General features: G+C 59.2%; 1 protein-coding gene across 1 annotated transcript; it reads left to right on the forward strand.

The window, feature by feature from the left end:
• Nucleotides 1-1,964: 1,964 nt before the first annotated feature.
• RTN4RL2 (reticulon 4 receptor like 2) lies at nucleotides 1,965-17,008 on the forward strand. The gene is made up of 4 exons (XM_032595089.1): nucleotides 1,965-2,150; nucleotides 6,770-6,818; nucleotides 9,054-9,535; nucleotides 16,186-17,008. The coding sequence occupies exons 1-4, from the start codon at nucleotides 1,965-1,967 to the stop codon at nucleotides 16,933-16,935; spliced, it is 1,467 nt and encodes a 488-aa protein (XP_032450980.1). The 3' UTR covers nucleotides 16,936-17,008.
• The last annotated feature ends 7,118 nt before the right edge of the window (nucleotides 17,009-24,126 follow it).

The raw sequence follows: 24,126 nt of genomic DNA on the forward strand, positions 1-24,126 counted from the left end.
GGCGAGTCCTGAGGACCCAGTACCCCCAGAGACTGGCCAAGTAAGTGTCCAGCCAGAAAGGGATGGACCCAGATGCCCTATGACACAACCATCCTTTGTATCTTGCCATCAGCTTAGTCCCTCGGATGTCAAAACATCTAACTGTAGAAGCCAACTCATGTTCACACGTGGTGCCTGATTCCACTGGGACAAAGATCTTAAGAACCACCACCAAAACACTAAGGACAATTGGTTATCACCACAGACACGGGTCAGAACTTCATTTTACTAAGCACTTGCTCATATCTTGAGTGGTTAGAGATGTACTGAAGCCTTATGAGTATGTTCCCACTGTACAGATGAGGAAACTGAAGGACCAGAAAAAGGAGTAACTTACTTAGGGTCACCTAGAGAACGCTGGTCTTCAGACTGGAGGGAGAGTGGTTTCCAATTCCCTGACCATCTGGAGGTGGGATTGGGGGGGTGGGAGCGGGGGGGGGGGCAGGGGGATGCAGGTGTGGACAGGGAGAGGAACAAAGGGTCAGAACGCTCTACAGGGAAGGCCACATGCATTGTGGTACTTCCTGTAAAGCAACCATCTACCCACCCACCCACCCTCCATCCATCCATCCATCCATCCATCCAGAAGGGTTCATTGAGCATTTGCTGGGGACACAAAGACGGATGAGAGGAGTTTCCTGCCCTCAAAAAGCTGGCAGTCTAATGCGGGAAAGTGGTGAGTCAGCAGATAATTATAAGAAACTGCACAGCTGTACAATGGGATGTGAGCAGAGGGTCTGCGACCCTCGGAGGGGCAGCCAAGTGGAAGGTGTCTCTGGGGCTCCCAAGCCCTGAAGGAGAGGCACGGAGCCAAGGATTATGGGCGGGAGCACCCCTTTCCAACTGCATCTCACCCCGGGATGGGGGCTCCCCTCCCAGCTTCGCGTGCTGGCCTGTGTTGGGGGCCAGGGGTCCTCCCACCCCTCTCAGAAGAGCGCGGGCCCAGGGAGCCGATGACAGCACACCTGAGTCAGCCCGCCGCCCACCCGCCCCTCAGCGTCTGTCTCCGCATCTTGTGATATTTCGCTCCCCGGGAGCCAGCCCCACTGCGCTCCGGAGGCAGCTCGGCAAACAAACCCAGCGACAGATTGTGCCGCGGCTCATTCCGGGGAAGGACGCCAAATCCCACCCTGCTACCCCCAACACTCCCTCCCCGCCGCCCCCTCCAGGCCCTCCTCCCAGGCGCGGGGCCTCGGCAGGGTGGGTCCCAGGAAACGCCGGGGCCTATTCCTGCCTTCTAGAGATGGGAGGGGGGTTGGAGCCCCAGAGACGCTCCTTTCCGCTCCTGCCTCTCCTGAACCAGAGAGGCGCGGCAGAGGACATTAGGTGAGGAGAGAGCCCAGGAAGGGCAGGCGACAAACCGGCAGGGGGCGCCCGAGCGTCCAGGTGCAAGACTGCCGAGAGCCTGCCAATGAAATGGGGGTGGGGAGACGGAGGCAGACACCGAGAAACCGACAAGAGACACAGAGATGTAGAGGCAGAGAGGCAGAGGGCCATGGGACAGAAGGGAGGCTACAGAGACACGGAGAGACGGTGAGAGAGACAGAGAAGTTAGTGATAGAGACAGATGCATAAAGATAGGAAATGACAGGGAGAGAAGCAGGAGGGAGAGAGGAAGGAATGGGGGGGGGTGGAACAGAGAGACAGAGACTACAAAATATGAATAAGGGTGGGGGAAGAAAGTGAGAGAAGTCGAATGAGAGCCAGGGAAGAATGAGAGACTATGGGTGGAGCGGGGAATGAATGGGGAAAAGAAACCGGCATTTATAAAGCGCCGACTGTATGCCAGGGGCTGCGTTGGACTCTGGCACCGACAGGAGAGGAGGAGCCAGAGAGGAGGCAGCGGGGGCGAGGGGTTCTTTTTCTGTGCTCCCGGGAGCGGCCGCCCGGGGCTCTCGCGCTTCCTCGGGTGGGGCTGCGCGCAGATGGCCCTGGCCCGGGCGGCACGCGCCGCTCCCGCAGCGCCTACCCCTCGGGTTCCGCAAGGCCACCGTCCCCGAAGCGCCTTCCCCCATGGCCGCGCGCCTGTCCGGAGCCGGGGCGGCTCCGAGGGCCGGATGCTGGGCGCCCGGGGCGGGGTCGCGGCCGGGGTCATTGTCCTCGTTGTCTTTGTAAGGAGACGCTTAGGTCACGGATCGGATGGTATAGCCTCGAACGCGGCCACACGAGGCGCGAGGGGCTCCGTCGGGATCAGAACGCAATCCTCTTTTAGAGGAAGAAGCAGCTCGTGTAAAATCAGTGGTCTCTTCCCCACGCAGGAGATGAGATATTCCCTTTAGGTCACATCACACTCACACATAAAAATGCACACACTCGCACGCGCACCCAAACTTGCACCCGCTCGCAAACGCATTAAGGGCACACACACCCAGGCCCTATCCCCCTGCCAGCCATCCCAAGTTCACTCGCGCCAAACTCTAGCACTCCTCACGTTTCCCACCAGTGCAGCCCCGCACGCTGGTGGGCACTCTGCGGCTCACCCATCCGCACACTCACGTGCCCCCCTCTTCCCCGGGCCTGTTTAGAAGGTCGCGCGCAAACACTCCAGAGTCACACCTTCACAAGTGTCCTTGTGCGCGCGTGCACGCTCATATACTCTCCATCTTGCACACGCAAACTCTTGCATATGCTATTCTTCTAGTCGCACACACTCCGGGCCTGGGGTCTGCGAACGGAAGGGAAAGTGGAATCTAGGAGCTCTCCCAGGAAAGAGAAATGTGGAGGCCTGGACTTTGGCGCTGGGGACGCGGCAGGAAGGAGAGGTGACCCAGGAGCCCATCTCCTCCGGGAAAGTTGGGAGGGGGGACTGGACAAGTCCACAGGGTTCCCTCACACTACTGCACCGCCGCCGCCCCCCTCCCCCAGGAAAGGATTTCTCTCGAAGCAAGGCTTCGCGAAGGCGATCGAACACCGTCCTCCGGGTTCCCCCAGGGGGGGAGGGGGTCGGGATGGAGGGGGCTGGAGAGCCGCGCCCGCCTCCTAATGGCCAGGAGAGGGTTAAGTCGGCTGGCTAGGAAGCGAGGGAGGAGCCAGCGAGTGCGGGAAGGAGTGGGGGTGGTTGGGAAGTGCATCCTCGCTGTCCCCACTCTCCCTCGGCGAGCAGCCGGGGCGCACGGACCGACGGACTGACGGACTCGCGCGCCGCTCGCGCTGCTGGGGGGCGCTGGCACCGGGCGTCGACGGCCAGCTCCAGCCCTCCCAGCCCCGTCGCGCCCCGCCCCGTCCCGTCGGGGCCGATGGCTCCTCCCGAGGCCCGCAACCCGGGGGGCGCAGGGTAGAGCCTCGCGGCCCGGCCACACAGCCCGGGGACTCCCGGGCCCTCCCGGAGCCCCGCGGAGTCCCCGCCGTCCGTCCGGCGGGCTCAGGGAGCGAGTGGGAGCGCCCTCCCCCCGCCGCCCCCTCCCCCGAGCGTCGAGACAAGATGCTGCCCGGGCTCGGGCGCCTGCTGCAAGGTAGGGACCTCAGCCCGCCGGCCGGCCGAGGGCAACCCGGGGAGGGGAGCCGGGTGCCCCCTCCCCCCCCCCCCCGGGCGTGAGGGTGGGGCAGTCGTGGGGGTGGGAAGGAGCCTGGGGATGGGGGGAGAGCTTAGCTGGGGGCCCCGCCCCCGCGCCCAGGGTGGCCGGCTGGAGGAGCGCACCCGGCTCGAGCCTGCTGGGAGGTGCGGGTAGCTCGTGACCGAGGGGGGACGCAGGGGCAGGCGGACCCGGCCCGGGCTCCACCTGCTCCGGGGGACGCTGAGGACTCTGGCCGGCTGGGGAAGCGCCGACTCAGCAACTCCTCGTGCCCCGTGCCTCAGCACTTTCCAGTCACCTGGGAAGACTGGGGGTGTGGGTAGGGGGGCTGTCTGGGAGGATGGGAGGCTCGGAGGGAAACCCAAAAGGCCCTGCCTGGTAAGACAGATGGAGGGCGCTAGAAAGGGGGGGGGGAGTTTCACGGACTGAGTGACAAACTAGGGTGTGGACCGGAGATTGGGGGTGGGGTGGGGAAGGGGTCAGAGAGAGGGGGAGAGCAAGAGGCAGTCGGTGATGGAGAAAGTGGTTTAGGGGAGAGACGGAGAAGGAGGAGGAGGAATAAAGGTTAGACGGGAAAAACCTGGAGGGAAGTGGGACCCAGGTGAGGCCCAGGAAGAGAGAAGGAAAGGGGAGACCACGTTCGGAGAGAGATGGAGAGAAAACGAGGGAATGGGACCCAGAATCGGGAAAGGAGGATGCGTAATGGGAAAGAGGGAGGTAGGCTGGGACCCTAGGGACCAGGAAGGAAAGGGGAGTGGGAAGACGGGGAACCTAGAAACCAGAAAGGGGTGGTGGATGGAGATGGGGTGTCAGGAGCCAGGAAGAGGGTCCAGGATGAACACCAGGATCACGGATAGGGAACCATAGATGGGAGAGGGGCTGGGGCTGGGGCTGGGGCTGGGAAGGAAGGAGGGAAGGAAGAGGAGGAAGGGGACTAGCAGGGAGAGAGGTACCAGAGGGGGCTGCCTAGGGATGAGACAAAGAGGCTTCTGGTAACCACTTCCACGTGGGAAGCCCTCCATTCCCAAAGCACCTGCCTGGCACGTCCCTTCTCCCAGGCAGTGGTCGGTGGGCCAGCCTGGGGAGCTCTGAGCTCGGGGCCTTGGGGGTGGCTGTGAGGGGGCAAGGGTGAGGACATTCGAGTGGGGTGGCAGCCTCCAAAGGTGGGCACCTTGGCTGGCTGCGTGCTGCCATTTATATCTCTGGGCCCCGCCGTCGGATCCTGCCACCGCCACCCTGGCGGCTGCTTATTTTGGGGTGTCACATTCTGGCAGAGTGAGAAGCTGTTTGCAGCAGCTCTAACCCTCCGTCACCCGCATCAGTGCTTCCCCAGGCCCCTGCGTCACAGGCATCACTGCCACCTCCATCCTTCTCTGCGCCCCCACCTCCTCAGCCCCTACCCCCCTCAGCATCTGCCTGCCAGGCCGCAGCCCTTTCCCAGCCTTCTGGGTCTGGAACCGTTTGTTGTTCATCTGGGACCCTGTGCCCTTCCCGCAGAGCCAGAGCCCTGGATGCCCCTTCCAGGGGGCATCTTTTCCCGGGGCCACTCTGCCCGCTGGGTTAGCACCCTGGCATCTGCCCCCCAACCCAGAGTCCATCCACCTCCTCCTCCTCAAGCTCCTTCTCTCACCAGAGCCTCGGGACTAAAAGGTGGCTCTTGGGGTGAGAACCTTGTTCCTGAGCCTTGGTACTCCAGGGTGATAGCCCAGAGTCCTTGACAATGGTCTCTCGGTGAATGGATACTTTTTGGCTCCGGGCCCCTCAGCCTTCCGGGATCGATACCATGTACTGGCCTCTCTCCGCTCCCCCGGCAGGTCAATCCTCGCCCTATCTCCTGGACACTAGTCATTCCTTTTTGACTCCAAAATGGGCCGTCCCTTAAAGTAGCCACAAGCTGGAGCCCAGAAGAGGAAATCTGCAGAGAGCCTGGGTCCCTTCTTTGCTCTCACCCGGAACGGCATCATGGCTGGCCCAGCCCCGTGCACCTGGGTGCAGTTTCTGTCTCCCTTTACCTTAAGGGCAGTGACTGTCACACTCAGGTGTGGGTTCTGTGGATGATATGGGGTCTCCAGCTGCAGGACCTGGGGCAACTCATTTTCTGTGCCTGAGCCTCCCTCCCCTCGCCTGAAAATTGGGGGCAATAATATTGACCTCACGGGGTTATGTTACATTATACTGTATGCATAAAGACACCATTTCTCTACGTAGAAATACTGTGCCTGGAGCACAGTAGGTGCTTAATGACAGATGGCTTCTGCCCACCCCTGCTCTGCGCTCCCCTGCGGCTCTAGCCATCACCTGCTGACTTTAGAAAAAAGGAAGAGGAGGAAAGAGAGAGGACGGGGTGAGCCAAGAGGTGGGGGAGGCTGTCACCACCAGCTTTCCTCCGTCCCTTATAAGTAGTGAGGGCTTCAGTGAACTGAAGGCTTCAAGAAAGATATCGAAGGCAGACTATCAGACATTCATGTCAGGAGGCCTGAGCTGCTCACTCAGAAACTGACCCTTCCCCTTTCCGGCCCTCAGTGGCACTGCCTGTGAAATAAGGGTTTTGCCCACTGACGTACCCACTCCCCCTTCCAGCTCCGACGCTCTGTATCTTGCCCTGGCCTTTGCTAGGGAGTCACAAAATGGGAGCTGGGAGCAGACATGTGGTCCTCAGGGAGGGAAAGGAGACAAGGCCTGGAGGGAAGGAGTAATGGTGAGGAGCCGTGGGAAGCAGGGGGTGGGGAAGGGACCGTGTGGCGAGAAGAAAAAGGGCTCACACCACGGGCACAGACCGAGGGCGGAGGAGGGAGAGAGGTGCGGCCCGCCAGCCCCCACCGCCTCTGCCCAGGAGCGCTCCAGCAAGGGCCAGGGGTGGGGGGCAGAGAAACCCAGCGCCCCCCACCTTCCCCTCCTCCTTGCCTCCAGTGAGAGCCGCAGCCTGAATTATGGATGAGGCTCCTTGGGTTACAGCTGCTTTGCACGGCAGAGAGGGCCAGAAATGGTAACAGAGTCACTGTTACGCAGCAGCTGTCACAGAGGGGCCCCCTGCTCAGGGCCCCTCCTCAAAGACCCTGCAGGGGACACCAGCTCCAACTTGGGGCAGTGGGCCGTGATGGAGGGGCGGATACAGGGGCAGGTGGAGGGGGCGTGGGGAAAGAAGAGAGGAGGCCCCTGATGTGGGTAAGCAGGGGGCCAGGGAGTTGTGAGTCAGCCCCTGCACCCTTGGCCTCTAGGCTGGAGGAGACCCTGGGGCCAGTGAGTGGCCCCTGACTCTGGAGAGCGGTGGGATTGCACATCCTTCCCCTGTCTCTCCTGGGGTACCGGGCAGCCCTGGAGGCTGAGGGAAGAGCTCCCTAATTCTCTGGAGTGCTGTGGCCTTCAGAGCTCACACTCTCTTGTGAGCTTGTGGATAAGGGGTGGGATTAAGGATCAGAAAAAGGATTTGACTTCCCCTGGTGTCAAGTCCTTGGGGAAGCAAGCTCAGAGGGGGACTGCTAAGAAGAGAAGTGTCCTGGCCAGGCATCAGGAGACTCCTTTTTGGTCCTTGCCCCGTCAACCACTTTACTGTGTGACCTTGGGCAAGTTCCTTGCCCTCTCTGAGCCCCAATGTGCCCTCCATAGAATAAGAACTTGAACCCGATGAGCCTGGAGGACCTTTCCAGCTCTGAGATCTCCTGTTCTAAGCCCCAAACCTCAGTCCTCGTGAAACCCACCCAGGGTTCCCTGCTGCGCTCCCTGCCCCCCGCCTGGTTCAGATGAGGGGTGAGAGACACGCCCCTCCACCCCACGTGGCTCTGAAAAACTCAGGAGGAGAAAGTAATCGTGAAACGCCGCACGGGGGAGGGGTGAGAAGGGCCGAGAAACGCGGAGGTGGTGTGAAGGAACGGAACAGCAGCCGCTGTGTCACTGAGTATTACATCACACCCAGCCTACACACGCACGGGGCCGCACTCACACACACGCGGAGTGCAGCCGGCACACGCTCGCACGCTCGCACCGCACAGCGCCAGGAGGGGCCCGGTCAGAGTTGGGGTGGCGCCCAGAGGTGAGGGAACAGGAACACCGCACACATCAGGCATGGGGTCTCCCGCCCCCGCACCTGTGTGTCCCCCCCAGGTGAGGAGGCGTGGCAGAGGGTCCAGATACCCACGCCACACCCCTTGCCTACCATCACACACACACACACACACACACACACACACACACGCCACACGGCAAGCTCTAGAGCACAAGGCACCACTTAAACTCACAGACCCTCGGTCTCTTCCCTGGAGTCTCTGAGGCCCAGAAAGCCCAGAAAACCTGGGGTCCTGGGTCCAAGCACCCATCTTCCTCCCCTCGGCCTTCATGGGCCTAGTACATTGCTTGAAGCAGAAGGCTCTCAGTCTATGTGTGCCCAGGGAATCAGTGTCCGGGTTGTGGGGTGAAGGCTCCCCTTCACCCCAGGCCAACGTGCCAGCAGAAAATCCCAGGAGTCATCTGGAAGTCATGGTAAAGGGCAGAGGTCAAGCTAGGTCCAGTCCACAAGCTTACGAGCTGCAGGGAGGGCAAGAAGACCAGGGGACAGGGATGGATGAGGGGGTCCTGCACAGGGATACAGGGGGCCTAGACTCGGCTCTTTAGCCCCAGGCCCTTAGGCCTGCTTCTCCATCCGTATCATAAGAAGGCTGAGCTATTTCCAGTATTCAAGTTGCTTGAAAATAAATATACGTATATGCATCTTTAAGTGACTTCGAATGAGAACAGCGTGTGGTATAAACATGCAGATTCCCAGGCTGCCCCCCAGGAATTCCGATGCTGCAATCTTTCCAGGACCACCCGGCTGATTCTGTTGCAGGCGGCCGCTGGCCCCAGATAGAAACGCACTTGCCCCTGGTCCCTAAGGGCCCTTCCAGCTTGGAGAGGCCCTGGTTCTTCCAAGGTGAAAGGTGAAAGCTGCCGGCAGGTGAGGGAGGGGGCTGCAGGGCCAGACCCCAGGTCAGCCAGAGAGGGCCACCATGCACGGGCCTTAGATTCACCAAGGCTCTCAATTTAGTTCCAGCCGATCTCAAATGGGGGCGACTCACTCCCCAAGGGACATCTGGCAATGTCTGGAGACATTTTGGTTATCATAACCAGGGGGCAGGTGTGACTGGCATCTAGCGGGTAGAGGAATACCCGAAATAGGACATCATATAGGACTGCCCCCGGCAGCAAAGAACCATCAGGCGCACCACACCGAGGCGGGGCGGGAGGAGGGAGCCCTGGCAGTCCACATGGCCAGACCTACCACGGTGGAACCAGTTGAGAAAAGACCACCACTCGTCAAACGACGTTAAACCTCGCTGTCTACGGTGCCCTCTTGGCATCTCTTTATTTTTTAACACACCAGGAGCCTCAAAAATCAGAAGTGGCTGGGGCTTCTCGCGACTCTAGGGATGCACCCAGAACCCCTCCCCAAGAAGCCCTGCGGTGAGGTGTCCCCCGCACCCCGCGCTGGCCCGCAGCCCACCCAGACCCGCCTCCCTCTCCCCGCAGGTCCCGCCTCGGCCGGCCTCCTGCTGATGCTCCTGGCCCTGCCCCCAGCGGCCCCCAGCTGCCCCATGCTCTGCACCTGCTACTCGTCCCCGCCCACCGTGAGCTGCCAGGCCAACAACTTCTCCTCGGTGCCGCTGTCCCTGCCGCCCAGCACGCAGCGACTCTTCCTGCAGAACAACCTCATCCGCACGCTGCGGCCCGGCACCTTCGGGCCCAGCCTGCTCACCCTGTGGCTCTTCTCCAACAACCTCTCCACCATCTACCCGGGCACCTTCCGCCACCTGCAGGCCCTGGAGGAGCTGGACCTCGGCGACAACCGGCACCTGCGCTCTCTGGAGCCCGACACCTTCCAGGGCCTGGAGCGGCTGCAGTCGCTGCATCTGTACCGCTGCCAGCTCAGCAGCCTGCCCGGCAACATCTTCCGCGGCCTGGTCAGCCTGCAGTACCTCTACCTCCAGGAGAACAGCCTGCTCCACCTACAGGTGAGCCGGCCCCGCCCGGGGCGCGCGCGCATGCGCAGAGCTCTCCCAGGACCCCGGGCTGCTCCGTCCAGGTGCCCATGGGGACACCCTTCCTGCCAAAGCATCTCTATTTCCCTGCCCCTTCTCTAAGTTTCCGTGTCCCTCTCACTCTCTCCAGGCGGGGTTCTCTTTTGTTTTCTCTCCTCTGTCTTCCTGTCTGTGCCTGTTTGGGTCCCTTGCTGCCTCTCTCACTAACTCTCCAACCCCCCATCTGTCTCCCTCTGCCCAGCTGTCTGTCTGTCTATCCTTTTCTGTCCCTCTCTGCCTCTCTCACCAACTTGCCTCCCCCATCTGTCTTCTTCTGCCTCTTCTGTCTGTCTCCCTTCACACGCCCACCCCACACACTCCCCCATGTCTGTCTGGGTGTATGTGTGTGTCTCTTTCTGTGATCCCTCCTTTCCCCCTTGGCTGCCTTCGGGGGGCTCTGCCTTTCACCGGGCACCCAGCCCGAAGGCCTTTGTGGCTGATTTTCTCACCTGCCCCCACACCCTCCCACGTCCCGGGGAGGAACAGCAAGAGGGCAATGCCCCTACCATTATGCCCCATGGGAGGCTCTGCCTCTCTCCAGCTCACTGGGTAATGGGACGAGGGCAAGTCCTCCCCTTTCTGGATTCCTGTCCCCCAGACCTGGCATCCCAGCGCAAGGAAAGAAGGAGAACAAAAGGGTAAAGGGCTGTTAAGTAGCTGGAAAATGGATGCTCTGGAAACGGAAGGAATAACAGTAATTGCTATTTATTGTTATTGTCATTGATCTAAATATTGTTTATTGTTGTTGTTATGCTGACTGTTTGACAGCCAGATCCTCCCGTTCTATTTCCCCAGGAAGCAATCACACACCCTCCAAACCACTCTGGAAGAAATTCCTCCCTTGGCTACATAGCCTCTGGCTGGAAAGGGGGCAAGGACATCCAAATTCTCCCCTCTCCCCACATAAGCCTGGAAGGCTCTTGCTCCTCCCCAGGTCGGTGCCTGCCTGGTCTCACCAGTGTGCCAATTTGAACATCAGGTCAGTGTTGACGTGGACAGAGTTAATGACAATACCCTAACAAACCTGCGTCCAGCACCCATTATGGGCTGGGTGCCGAGAACTCAGCAGGGAACAAAACAGACCAAGCTCCCTGCCTTCGGAGATAGCATTCTAGTGGGGGGAGACAGACAAGAAGAAAAATGCAGAGGATGCTGGAAATCTTGTCATGGCTGTTATCACTGCAAAAATAATGATAACAGTAGCATCCACTACTGCTCAGTGGGCACACTGTGCGTCTGGCACAGGCATCGACAGGCATCGACTCTGGTGTCGTTTACAGGCGTGTGACAAATTTTGACCGTCCTGAACCCCAGTTTGCCCATCTGTAAAACGGGGGCAGCAACAGCCCCCATCTCCCAGGGATTTTATAAGCATTCAGTGCATGAATAATTTGTAAGGCACTTAGAATAGTGCTTGGCATACGGTAAGCACTATATAAATGCTTGTTAAAACACTATTTTAAAAAGAGAAACAAACCTCATTTAACATTGGTCTTGGTGAAATGGCCCATCTTGGACCCAATCCTGGAGATTTGGGTCAACCTCATGGATTATCCTGAGGCCATGAGTGGGTCCCAGAATACTCCCTCCCTTTTCCTGCCTGCCTAAATTCGCCTCGGATCTCAGGGTGTATGAAGTCTATTCGGCCACCTCACCTCATTTCCGTAGCCCCGTTGGAGGCTGCTTCCTCCATAGATGAGGAAGTGGAGGCCGAGAGTCCCAAAGACTTTGTAGATATAAGGCCTCTTCCCGCGAAGTCTCTTAAACCACTGCACAGAGTCCACGTGACAGGGGGCTAGCGTGTCCCACCATCTCGCTGAGCCTCACGGGAACCCGGCAATAGGGACACGGGATAGAAGCTCCTGAGGCCACTCAACCAGGAAGGGCGGGTGGCATTCGAGCCTGCGTCCACTCAGACTTCTCCACCGGGCTCTGTCCGGGCACAGGAAGTACAGCAGTGTGGGCTCCCCTTTGAGAGCACGCGCCTTGGAGTCTGCTAAACCAAGGTTCAAATCCTGGCTCCCGTAGGACTTAGGACAAATTACTCAACCTCCCGGCCTTCCATTTCCTCGTCTCTAAAATGGCAATCGTGATGGTACTTAACATTTATCTGGGACATTTTGTAAGGTGGAACACTTAGCCCCGAGCCACACTCAATGCGGGTGCTATCATCATTATCCTATTACAGCCAGTAGTTCAACAACTACTCCTACGGAGCCCCTGACCTCCTTAGCAATATAGTCAGTTGGTTCAGAATGACGACTTTGGAGCCCGAGGGCCCGAGTTTGAATCCCCCTGCTCTATTTTCCGACTTACTGAACTTTAGGCAAGGTGCCCCCCCCGAACCTCAGTTTCCTCATCTTTAAAAGGGGGGGGGGGATAAAAGTAATACCTGCCACAAAGAATGGCTGTAAAAAGCAAATGCATTTGTATATATAAAGCACATAGTTCAGTGCAGAATAAATCATGTCATGATGACATGACCCTCCATCGACCCTCAGGCCATGAATGGCAGCCAGAGCCTGAGGTCAGGAAAGGCCTAGGCAAAGGGGGCCTTGAGTGGACACGGTGAGGGCGGGGGGTCCCCTGAAACAGGACATGTGTGTCAGGCACCCCTTGGTGTGAACGGTGCTGGGGATCATGGGAAGGAAGTGTCTTCGCACCTGGCCCTTCATAGAGGAGAAAGAGCCAGCCTCTGCCTGGGAGATGCCATAGGCAGGTGAGGAGACACGCGGGCGGGGGTGAGATCCACAGAGTGCAGGTGTGACCCAAGATGGCGCCTGCCCAGAGAGGGGAGCTTCGGAGGCGGTGAGAGGGCCACAGCTTTTCAGGAAGAGGAAGGTGGAGGTGGGATGGGGTAGAGTTTCTCATGGACCGTCTGTTGTAGGCCAGGCACTGCACCAGGGGGGTTCGCTCATCAGTGGATATTTACAGAGCACCTGCTATATGCGAGGGATTCTGGCGGCGAGCAGAAACAGTGTCCCTGCTCTCCTGGAGCCGATGTCCTACTTGAGGAGAACCAGATGATAGAGACACCAGGTCTCTCCTCTAATCGTTACAGCCTGCACGGTACGCAAGGGCAGTCTCTGCACTCTGGCAGATCCGAATTGGAATCCCAGGTCCACTTCTGATTTGCTGTGTGGCTCTGGGCAAGTTACTTGACCACTCTGAGCCTCACCGGGCCCATCTGTAAGGTGGAGAACATGACCTGCGCCTCAGAGGTTTGTTGTGGGGGCGAAAGCACACGCTGCTTGCAAAAGGCTCCGCACGATGGGCGGCTCAGGGTAGGCGTCATTCCCCCTATTTAGCAGCTGAGGATGCTGACCCTCAGCAAAGCTCAGGCACCAGTCCAAGGTCACCCAACTGCTGAGGAGCGTAGCCTAGCATTGGCCCCCGTCCGCCTGACCCCAGAGTCCACATCCACATTCCACCATACACGGCTGGTGGACCCTAGCCAAGTGGCTTGCCTTCGGGGAGCCCCACTCTCCTGTTCTCTGGAAGGGACATAATAATGTTATCGGCCTCGTGGGGTCGCGATGATGGATTGCTACATGGGACCGGGCAGCACAGAGCTTGGCACACAGTGAGAGCTCAGCAAGTCAGCTGCTTGACGATGCTGACGCAGACGATGACGGTGACACCTGGCACAGACTGGTGAGCATTGTGAGTGGGGGTGCCTGGCACAGAGTAGACACTCAATACAGTTTTGTTGAATGAATGAGGTACATTCCAGGACTCACTTACTCATAAATATCAGATGAGGTTGGATCTTAATGATCAACCATCTCCAGTCCCTTGTTTCACAGATGAAAACACCTGAGGCCCAGAGAGGTTCGTGGAGCTGCCCAAGGTCACACAGTCCAGCGGCTAGCACGCCAGAGACTGGAGCTGGGAGGGTGGAAGGCAAAGTGAAGAGCAGAATGCCGGGGGGGGGGGGGGGGAGGCAGGGCAGGGATGCTGCCTTGCGATTCCAAATGGATGCAGGGAGCTGTGAACTGACCTGGGGGGAGGTGAGGGAAATGTGGTTTTCCGAGATGGATGTGGATGACTTTAGCAACCGCTCTCAGCCCTGAGGGAGGGGGTGATGTGGGGGGGTGGGGTGGTGGTGAGGGTGAGGGCTGTGAAAGTCAAGAGCTTATTAATGCACAGAGAACGTCTGAACAGGGAGAGAGGAAGGCCCGGATTTGAGAGCTGCAGCCCAGGAAGTGGCTGTGGGATTTGGCAACAGCTTGGATGAGGGGAGGGGTGCGGACCCCCAGACGGAGGCTCAGCAAGGGGAAGGCCAGGACTTTTGCAAGAGGGAAAAGGGGGCAAGGAGAAGAGGCGGGAATTAAGGCATTCTGTAGCCCCCAAGTTGGGACTGTGGGTCAAAGGCGCCTGAATTTCTGGGTTGTCTGAACCTCTGGTGCTCCCTTCCTGACCTCTGGAAGTCCCCAAAGTGCCGATTACCTCTGCTTCTACTCCCGCCCCATACTGATCCTGACCAGGGATCTCTGGGTGGGGCCCACTATTGCTAACACTCCATAAAAAAAACAGAAACCCTAACTAGGTGTCTCAGTGGAAGGGTTTCAGAGCCCACTCCTTGGGGGGGGGGGGGCGGCCAGGAAGACGAGGACAAGGAAGGCCAGACAGGGACAGGCTGAGGCCACGGCTGTGCAGAGAGCCCACTGGAGACCTGAGCTGGACACACGGGGTGGTGGCAGCAGGGGGCAGAGAACGCTGGTGTCAGAGACAGCCAAGAAGGTTGAGGGGACGGATCTCGATGTGGCCAAGAAGAGGGTTCTTGGCAGGCTCAGTTCCTGTAGCAGAGAGGGCGGAAGGCAGATGGGAGGGGGCGAGCAAATGCGGGAGCTCAGGAAGGTGGAGGCTGTGGGTGTGGGCTAGGAGTCAACGCCCTCCCCCCACCTGAGAGCCAGCGACCGGGCTCCTGAGTGGGATGGGCGGGATCATCCCCCCCCCCCCCCCCCCGGCAGGAACCGGTGGGAACCACAGCCTGGAAACAGGACCCAGGGGTGAGCTGCCTTGAGCACAGCGTATGCTCTTATCGCTGGGAACTAGACTTCCTGGGCCTGCTGACCACAGCGATGTCCCGCACAGAGGGGTGGATCTCAGTGCTGGGGTCCTGGGCCCTTCATCTCTCTGGGTCTTTGTGCTTTCCTCCATAAAGAGTGGCTGGGCCGGTGGACCCCAAAGCACTGACTCCCAAGTCTGGCTGGCCATCACCAAGCTGGTGAGCTGGATAAAATGCAGAATCCACCCCCCTGCCCCCTACCCACCCTCCCCTGTGCAGCATACCTAGACCTATTCCCTCACCCCCATTAATTCTGAATCAGAGCTCAAGATCCTCCCAGCACTAACTTGGCCTGATTCTGGGACCCCCCCCCCCCACAGCCCCAGGCAGGCAGGCAGGCAGGCGGGGCAGCCCCTCGAAGGGGACCAGTGATGCAGGGCATCAGACAGCAGGTTTCCTTCCCCTTCCCTGCTGCCTCTGGGGGTGGGGGGAGGGGGGCTGATGCTTGGTGCCATTAATTTCCCAGCCAAGTAGAATAGCAGAATTTTTGGGCCCCACGAAGCTCCTCTCTGTTAGAGGAAAAGGGATGGACCTAATTGTAACTGAGACCCTACTGTCGTAATAACCACCCTTTATTGGTGGTGGTCTGTGTGCCCAGCGGGTACCGTATCCTTCCAGCATGATCTCACCTAACCCTCAGGTTGTTCTCTGGGTTATACATGCTGAGGAAACTGAGGCTAGATGAGGCTAAAGAACGTGCCCGATGTAACGCAGCTGGAAAGAGGGCAAGCTGGATCCGAAGCCCTGGGCTGTCACTCCAGAGCCTGTGGGCTTCACTGGACCGAATCCCAATGTGCCAGGCACTGTGCCCAGCACTTCACCCATCTGCTCTTTGTGTGGATCGTCTTCTTTAATCCTCAGAACAAACCCGGGAGGAGGTACACTCATCCCCATTTTATAGATGCGGAAACAGGCTTAGAGAGATTACTGGCACGGCCAAATCAGCAATCATGGCCAACCCACAGAATGCCTACCCCTGTGGAAATCCTGTTCTAAGGAACTGAGTGTATGTTGCTTATCTAATCTCCACATCTCACAGGTGAAGAAACTGAGTCAGAGATCCTGAGACTCGCCCCAAGTGGCACAGTCAGGACTGCTGGATCCAGGGCTTGAAGTCAGGCAGTCCGGCTGCCCCGTCTGCATACTTAAGCAAACCCGGGGTTCTCCTCCTCCAAGTGTGGTCCTCGGACCAGCAGCATCAGCACCACCCGGGAACAGAGCCTCAGGCCGCACCCCAGACCTGCTGAATCAGGAACCCAGGGGGCAGCACGCAGGCCCCTGCAGGAGATTCAAAGCACTAGCGGTCTAAGAACCACTGCCCTCAACCGTATCGCGTTCCCCACCTTACCCTCTCCGCGGGTGAGGGGAGGCAGGATTCAAACCCAGGACTCCGAATCAAAAGGTCAAACCCTTTCCGGTCTTCCGCAGCGCTCCCCCTCCCCTCCCTCCTCTCCACCCGCCTCTAAGGACCGCTCTCTTCTCTCCCTCCTCCCCGTCCCCCCCCCCCCCCCAGGATGACCTGTTCGCGGACCTGGCCAACCTGAGCCACCTCTTCCTGCACGGGAACCGCCTGCGGCTGCTCACGGAGCACGTGTTCCGCGGCCTGGGCAGCCTGGACCGGCTGCTGCTGCACGGGAACCGGCTGCAGGGCGTGCACCGCGCGGCCTTCCGCGGCCTCAGCCGCCTCACCATCCTCTACCTGTTCAACAACAGCCTGGCCTCGCTGCCCGGCGAGGCGCTCGCCGACCTGCCCGCGCTCGAGTTCCTGCGGCTCAACGCCAACCCCTGGGCGTGCGACTGCCGCGCGCGGCCGCTCTGGGCCTGGTTCCAGCGCGCGCGCGTGTCCAGCTCCGACGTGACCTGCGCCACCCCCCCGGAGCGCCAGGGCCGCGACCTGCGCGCCCTCCGCGACGCCGACTTCCAGGCCTGCCCGCCCGCCGCGCCCACGCGGCCCGGCAGCCGCGCCCGCGGCAACAGCTCGTCCAACCACCTGTACGGGGTGGCCGAGGCCGGGGCGCCCCCCGCCGACCCCTCCACCCTCTACCGAGACCTGCCCGCCGAAGACCCGCGGGGGCGCCAGGGTGGGGACGCGCCCACAGAGGACGACTACTGGGGGGGCTACGGGGGCGAGGACCAGCGGGGGGAGCAGACGTGCCCGGGCGCTGCCTGCCAGGCGCCCCCGGACTCCCGCGGCCCCGCGCTCTCGGCCGGGCTGCCCACCCCTCTGCTTTGCCTCCTGCTCCTGGCGCCCCACCACCTCTGACTGCGGTGCTGAGACTGAAGAGGCCATCGTCACCCTCCCCGCCCAGCCCCGCCCCCGGCCTTGCTGCCTTCCTGTCCCCTCCCCTCTCCTCTCTTCCCAGGGGACCCGGCCTGGCCAGGCCTCTCCCTGCCTCCTGGGCTGTTGGCTCAGGGCAGCCCCCGGAAGTCATTAGCGTCTGGTGGCTCAGCCCTGTTCTCCCCAACTCCGGCCATTAACTCTTTCCCACCCCAAGGCTGGGGTGGGACACCCCAGGCAGCCGCTGTCCCCTTCTCCCAGTGCCCACCGTGGACGAGAGGGGCTTTCGTCCGCAGAGCATCTTCCACCAGCAGAGCCTTCGGAAGCTCCCGGGAAGGGAGCCCCACCCAGGAGCCCTTTGGAGGGATGCCTCACTTGGGGCCAGGCTAACCCGAGGCCCCTGCTTATCCTAGCCCCCCTCAACCTCCCGACACCGGAGGAATACTTTTCTCCTAAGTCTACCCGGGACATTTTTTAGGGTGCCCGGAGAGAACTTTCCTCTCCACCGTGGCCCCCGTGTGGTGAAGATCAACATAAGTTGTTTGGGGAAAAAAAAAATTTATTAAAAAATTCTATTATTTTACCTTCTTCTGTAAGATTTGTTGGCTCAGGACCTCAAAAGAGGGAAGAGGGCTTAGCACCATCGGGATTTCAGGGCCAGGAGGGTTAGAGAGAGGGGATCCATCCCATGCCATCAAAGCGCTTCTTGCTGGCTGGAGCCCGTGTGTATGCTGCTCCCCGACGATGAGAAGCTCAAGACTGAGGAAGAGGGGTGTTTGCGGAGCCCCAGGAAGGCCAGGTGAAATCTGACAGCCAGGAGTAGGGGCTGACATCACCTCACCTCCCCATTTGTCCCAGAGAGGCAGCTACAGCCCACCCTGGGTTGTCTGGCCCCTGAGGAGCTAACCCTGGGGAAGGCCTGCAGCCTGGTTAACAGCTCCCTCGCAGGCCCTGTTCCTTCAGGAGGGAAGAGCATTTCTCACCTCACCCTGCAAGGAGAAATAACAGACATCCACGGTCACAGCCAGCCCAAACATGGCTTCCTCGGGGGAACCCAGCCCCACAGCACAGCAAACACCTTAGCAAGCGGAGCCTAAGGCTGAATTTCAGCTCACACTGGCCCCGTTGGCTGAGTGCCTTTGTGCAGTGTGCAGCCTAACCCTACAGGTCAATGTTCTCTTTCCCTTGGCTCCTGCAAGGTGGGATGGACCAGGTCGGAGAAGCAGTTCTGCAAGCAGGTTAGAAGAGAGACTGAGGTCCTAGGGTGACCAGAGGGACAAGAGTCCCAAGTTGGGGTGTCCTGCTGGCTTGAGGTATGACCAGAAGCTTCATCTTTCCAGTGTGTGAAGGGGAGACTGAGGGGAAGGAAAAAGCTCGACTAAGAAGGACTTGGGATGGAGCCTAGGAGTGAGTCTCACCAGAGCAACCTGGGGAGAAGGTGGATGGTTTACATTTAGGATTAAGAAGCTACCTTGGGGGGTGGGAGTGGCAAGAGAGGGGACCCAGATGCCAGCGCTCAGACGGGAGGGGTGCTGAGGTTCTGTGACTCTGGCCGGGCAAGTCAGAAGGCTGGCCAGGAGAAGAGGCAGAAACAGGAAGGAGTGGACACTGAAGGCCTGAGGCAGGCCGACTTTGGATAGTGTGTGGGGTGGGTGGGGAGATAGCGAAGGCGGCTAGCTAGTCAGGAACCTGGGGAGCTCTGGGTCGGGGGTCTCCCAGGTGCCTGTGTCAGGCTGACTTTGAGGAGGCTAGCTACTGGGACCAGGGGGCCAAGAGCTCTGATGGAGGACGAGCTGCTGGGGGCTGGGCAGGGCAAGGGAGGGTGCTGGGAAATCAGATGCAGGCCGTCCAGGTCACAGAATTATCGTTGTGAAATATTCATGGGCCTTCGGTCCAGATTCTATTTCAGAACAGTGAAAGCAAGAGGAGTGTGTGAGCCTCAGGAAGAAACCTACAGCAAAGCCTCTTTCCACCACCCCACCCCCACCAGCCCAGACAGACCCACGGACGCCCATCACGTGCACACCCACGCTCACACGCTCTCTCACACACACTCACACAACGCAGAGCTACGGAGCACGTGCAGGCAGGCTGACACCCACGGGTCCCACAGACAGGCAGATGTACCCCAAATACCGGCGTGCACGCATAGCCGCACGGCTACCGAAACAGGACTCCGTGCACCGACCACCTCCAGAGATCTCACTGGCACAGACCCCCAGCGTCTCCAAACAACTCAGAGTCACAGCCTTGAACCCCACACCCTGAAACAGGAGGGGCTGTTAAGACCGTCGAGTCCAACCGCCGGTGCTCTGATGGGGAAACTGAGGCCCAGAGAGGGGAAGGGATTTGTCCAAGACTCCCCACCCTGGAAGGAAACAAAGCATCGTTCACCTCTACCCACATTCTGCATTGTCTGCCAGGCCCCCCGGCTGGCTGTGCTTAACTCCTCTCTCTAATGTCCTGTGTCTGCTCACTTACCCAGTTCTGTCTCAACCCACCCCTTCCTTTCCATCCCCCCACCACCTCCCTGCTTCATCTCCTCATTACCTCATGCCTAGAATACAGAAGAAAATAGCCATAACCTCCTCTCTGGTTTTCCTACATCCAGTCTCTCCCTCCCACCCAGCCTGCCCATGGTGGCCAGATTCATCTGACCAAAATTTGCATTATGTCCTTATGTCACTCAGAAACCTACAATGCGTCGTTACTGCCTACAGGTTACAGATAAAATGCCTTAGCAGAGCATCAAAGACCCTTCAGAGTCTGGTGCCAACTGCCTTTCTAGCCTTTTCTCTCATGGCCTCACCCCAAATCCTCACTCTAAAAAAGCTAGAATGATTGGATCATGCACTTGAAACCCACAAAGCTCAAAGTTCCTCAATCTCCCCCAAAGTAGGACGCTTCTCCCCCGCTCCTCAGATTCCAGACTCCAGACCCCTTCTCCAAGGCCCAGTCTGCACCTCTCTGACCTTCTCAGTGGGAGTTCTTTGACTGTCCTTCAAAGCTGCAGCAGAGAGGCTCGGGCTCAGGCTACCTCGAAGCAGACGGCTGCCCCCCACTGGCCACCTTGGGAATCACAAACAGGCTTCTGTCAACGTGAACTGAACGTGAGCAGCCAGCCGCCTGGGGAGAGGAACAGGAGAAGGACGCCAGATGACAGCCTTTATAAGCCCTTAAGCCTCTAAGGTTCTTACGCTCAGTAGGGGGAAGGGTTCTCAGCCCTGCTCTCTGAGCTGCTGGCTCCTGACTTTAGATCCCTGATCCACGAGAGAACCCCTCTCCTCTGAAATACAAAGATTTGCAGGACACTGCTGAAGGGAAGTTTGCCCACCAGCCTCTGAGAGGCCACAAGGCCGGGTACAGTCCAGGTGGCAGACCCAAGGTCCGGCTGGGGTCAGGTTTCTACATGAATTTTTAATACGTCCAGCCAGACCTGTCAGATGTTCCGAAACCTGAGCATCTCTTTTCGTTCCTGTACATGATGCCCTTCCCCATCCCCGTTGCCCCTGGGGTGGGGGGCAGGGAGGACAGGCCAGGGACGTGTACCAGTGGTGTCTGGAGAAATGATTCAGGGGAAGTGGAAGGCGAATGACCTAGTTATTCTCCCACTTACTGTGTGACCTGCAACAACTTACTTAACCTCTCTGAATGTCCGTTGTGTTTTTTGTCTTTCGTTTGTGATCTGGGGGCAGTACCGCCTGCTTAAATTGAGCTGTTGTGGGGAATAAGTACAATACCCCCCTGGAAAGGTGACCTACATGGTTGCTGTTGTCCCCTTTCCTCAAGTCCGGCTTCCCTCCTCCGTTTCCTTCCAACACCAGAGGTGCCTCTTGCCCCTTTCTTTTGGAGGTGGGGACTCTGGCTGGGCCTGCCACTCTCCCCCAGTGACCCTTTGGCCTTCCTAGAAACTTCAGATGAAGTGGCAAAAAGGAAAGGAAGTGAGAAGGAGAGGCCAGGCTGGTGGAGTAAGAGAGGAAGATGGTCCAGCTGAGGGGAAGGGGCAGATAGGAAGCAGAAGACCCTACTCAGAGAGAGAAGAGCCAGGTGCAGGCTCCTTTCTTTCTTTCTCTCCCTTTCTCCTTCCTTCCTTCCTTCCCTCCTTCTGGCACCTTCTCCACGGCTGGTAGGGTCACGCCAGAAGTCAGAATGGCCATTCTGAGCAGAGGTGAGGTCAGGAGCATGGAGACAGGGTTGGAAGTGGGGGGCTGTTGAAGGAAGCTGGCCCAGTCTTTTCCAGCACACCAACTCCCTGCCAGTGTTTCTAAAAACGAGGGTCTTTTCCATCTGATCTAGGTGGGAAGTTGCTAAAATGCAGATTCCGGAGCCCCCCAGACCTGCTGAATCGGATTACTGGGGGGGGGGGGACCCTAGAACTGTGTGTGTGTATGGGGGGGGGGGGGCACCAAGCATCCTAAGGGTTGAGAAACACCTGAAAGGTGGGGGGAGGGGCAGGGGAGAGGCCGCAGACAGGGGAAAGGAAGCAAAGGGATAAAAGTTAGATACCCCGCCCCCCACCCCAGACACACTTGGTGGAAATAACAGACAACACTCCAGAGGGGAAGAGGCTGTTGCCAGGGATGGGGAATAAAGGATGGAGGAGTCAGAGGGAGGTCGCGGAGACCCACAGGGGTGGGGACACTGCAGCAGTGAGACCCAAGGTAAGCAGCCACAAGCGGAAACAGACACTTGCAAGGTGTTCCCCACCCTCGTGGCGATTTGAGACCCCGGACCTCTGGACGTGGGATGTGGACACGCCGGAAGAGTCTTCTCGGTTTCTGGGGTGGGGGCTCAGGCAGGAAGCCTCGCCTGCAGGGACGCGCGGCCCTCCCGGGAAGCCACCACACAGACGTGAGGATACTCACCCATCAGTCCCGAGCCAGAGCCCTCCCCTCCCCTCCCCTCCCCTCGGAACTGGGCTCGGGTCCCGCACCCGCCTGACCTTCTCCCTCCCTCCACCCCCCCCAGCCCCGGGTCCCAGCTCATCTGCATAAAGTTCCAATTAACACGTTTTCCCTCAGCTATTTACGATCCCAGAACTCGCTCCCAGCTCTGGAGCTGGCTTCCCGCCGCCCCCTCGCCCCTCGGAGTGCGGCCCCCGTAACCCTAGCGCCCCGGGCGGCTCGAGGGGGCCTTGACCCCGCCGGCCGGGCCCGCGCCAGAGGGGGGCCAGGGATAAGGGGCGCGCCCTGGGGCGGCGGGCGGCGCAGCCGGGGGCCGCCGCAGGCCAGAGGCCAGGCTCTCCGGGAAAAGGCCGGCGCTACCCCCCTCTTCCTGGGAAGAGATGGGGAGGGGGGCTTCTCCTGGGAGACTCAGGGCGTCGAAATTCCTCGTTCCTCATCCTCCGGCCCCCGCACCCCTCCTTCCCCCCCCCACCCCCCGCCACGTACCCTCTCCCCTCCCCAGCCATCTGTTCCACTCGGCAGCGCCGCGACAAACACGGCTCCAGCTCGCTTCCGCCCCTGCCCAGCCCCCTCCCCAAGCTCTCCACCCCTCCCCCGGGAGGCCGGGATTTCTGCCGGCAACGCCCACCCCGTCCGAAGCCCCAGCTGGGCTTCGGCCGACGTCTGGACCCACTCCTTCCGTCTGGGCATCTGTGGGGGTGCAGATAACGCTTGCAAGGGTGGGGGTCGGGAAGGCATGAGATCTCAAAGGAGGGCAGTGCAAGCCAGGGTAGGAGTCTGGGGGTCGAGGCCCGGGAAGGACCCACCCGTGGGGAGGCTGTGTGTGGGGAGGGGTGTGGGGGGCTCCCTTCCAGGCTTGCCGCCCCCTCCCACCCCTTCCATCGCATCCCGGACACAGCCCCGCAGCGCCGCCTGCTGGGCACACCCATCCCCCGGCCCACATACCTTGCTTCCTCTTCCAGCCAGCACCCGGGGCGGGTGGGATCCATCGCTCGCGATCGCGCGCGATCGCCCTCCACCAGATTACTTGGAAAGTCAAGGCGCGGGATGGTGAGCAGTGAGACCCAGGTAGGCCCTCCGGGAACCCGCCCAACCCGTTGGTGGGTGCTGTCCAATTCTGGTTTAGAATGTTGCAAAAAGGGAACTGTGTTAGAAGCCAGGAGTCTGGGCTACAGCAGCCAGGGATCTGCTATGTGACTTTGTCAAGTCTCCAGACCCCTCTGGACGTGTTTTCTCATCTATGAAATGGGTGGATTAGTCTGTTCCATTAACTTCTAAAGATAATTTGGGACAAAGAGGCAGTTCATCTGTGATACTGTCTTCAGCACTAACATTTGAGGGTTCTCCAAAGTTACACACACACACACACACACACACACACACACACACACCCGCGGGTGGATTGGGGTGGGGGAGATGAGCAAGGCTTTTGAGGTCACTCTCAGCCCTGTGAGGACAGCTGGGCTGGGCTGAGAAGCTTGGGACCTCCTTTCTGTCCCTAACCGCCCTGGCAGGCCTGTGGTTAGGACTCAGCAGTCAGAGTGTCCAAGTTTCAAGCTCAGTTCCACACCTACCAACCGTGTGCCCTTGGTCTTGTGCTTTAACCTGTCTGGGCTTTCCTCAACCTACAAAAACAGTGTGAAGACACTAACCTCTTGGGCTATAGTTAGGACGAAATGAGATAACCTGTGAAGTACAGGCAGATTCTCAACAAATGTCAGCGCCCCTCCCTGCACCCCCCCCCTCCACCCCCGCTCCATTCTGTGACTTGCTCTAGCCTCTAAGGCTGCTGTCCCAGGGACATAAAGAGGTGTCGGCCTGGAATAAAAAAGGTGGAAGTTCCTGGAGGGTCCCTCATTCTCAAAGATGGTGTCTTTACCTTTGTGATTTTAAAGCCTCATTTCGATGTTAAAAATAAGTATAAATATAGTAGAAAGTGGAGCTCAAAATTTGCATAAGTTTTAAGATAAAACAGGAGACTATAAAAAAGTGTAAATTTCAACAAACCTCCAGCATTCTAAGGGATTATTTCTAAAGCATCCTGCCCCGATCCCCCTGTACAGACAAAAGCAACCTCCTGGCTGTACCTCAAACCATGGGAAATGGGGGAGCAGGAGCAGAGGGCAGGATGTGGGCTCCCTCCAGACACTAAGGGCAGGGATGGTTAAGCAGAGGGAGGTGAGGCAGACAGCCAGAAGTGGACAGGCTGGCACTTCAGGTGTCCTACTTAATGCCCAGCCAAGCTTGGGTGGGGGAGAGGGATGGGAGTGTG

The sequence above is a fragment of the Lynx canadensis genome, chromosome D1 (assembly GCF_007474595.2).
Source record: "Lynx canadensis isolate LIC74 chromosome D1, mLynCan4.pri.v2, whole genome shotgun sequence".
Taxonomy (NCBI): domain Eukaryota; kingdom Metazoa; phylum Chordata; class Mammalia; order Carnivora; family Felidae; genus Lynx; species Lynx canadensis.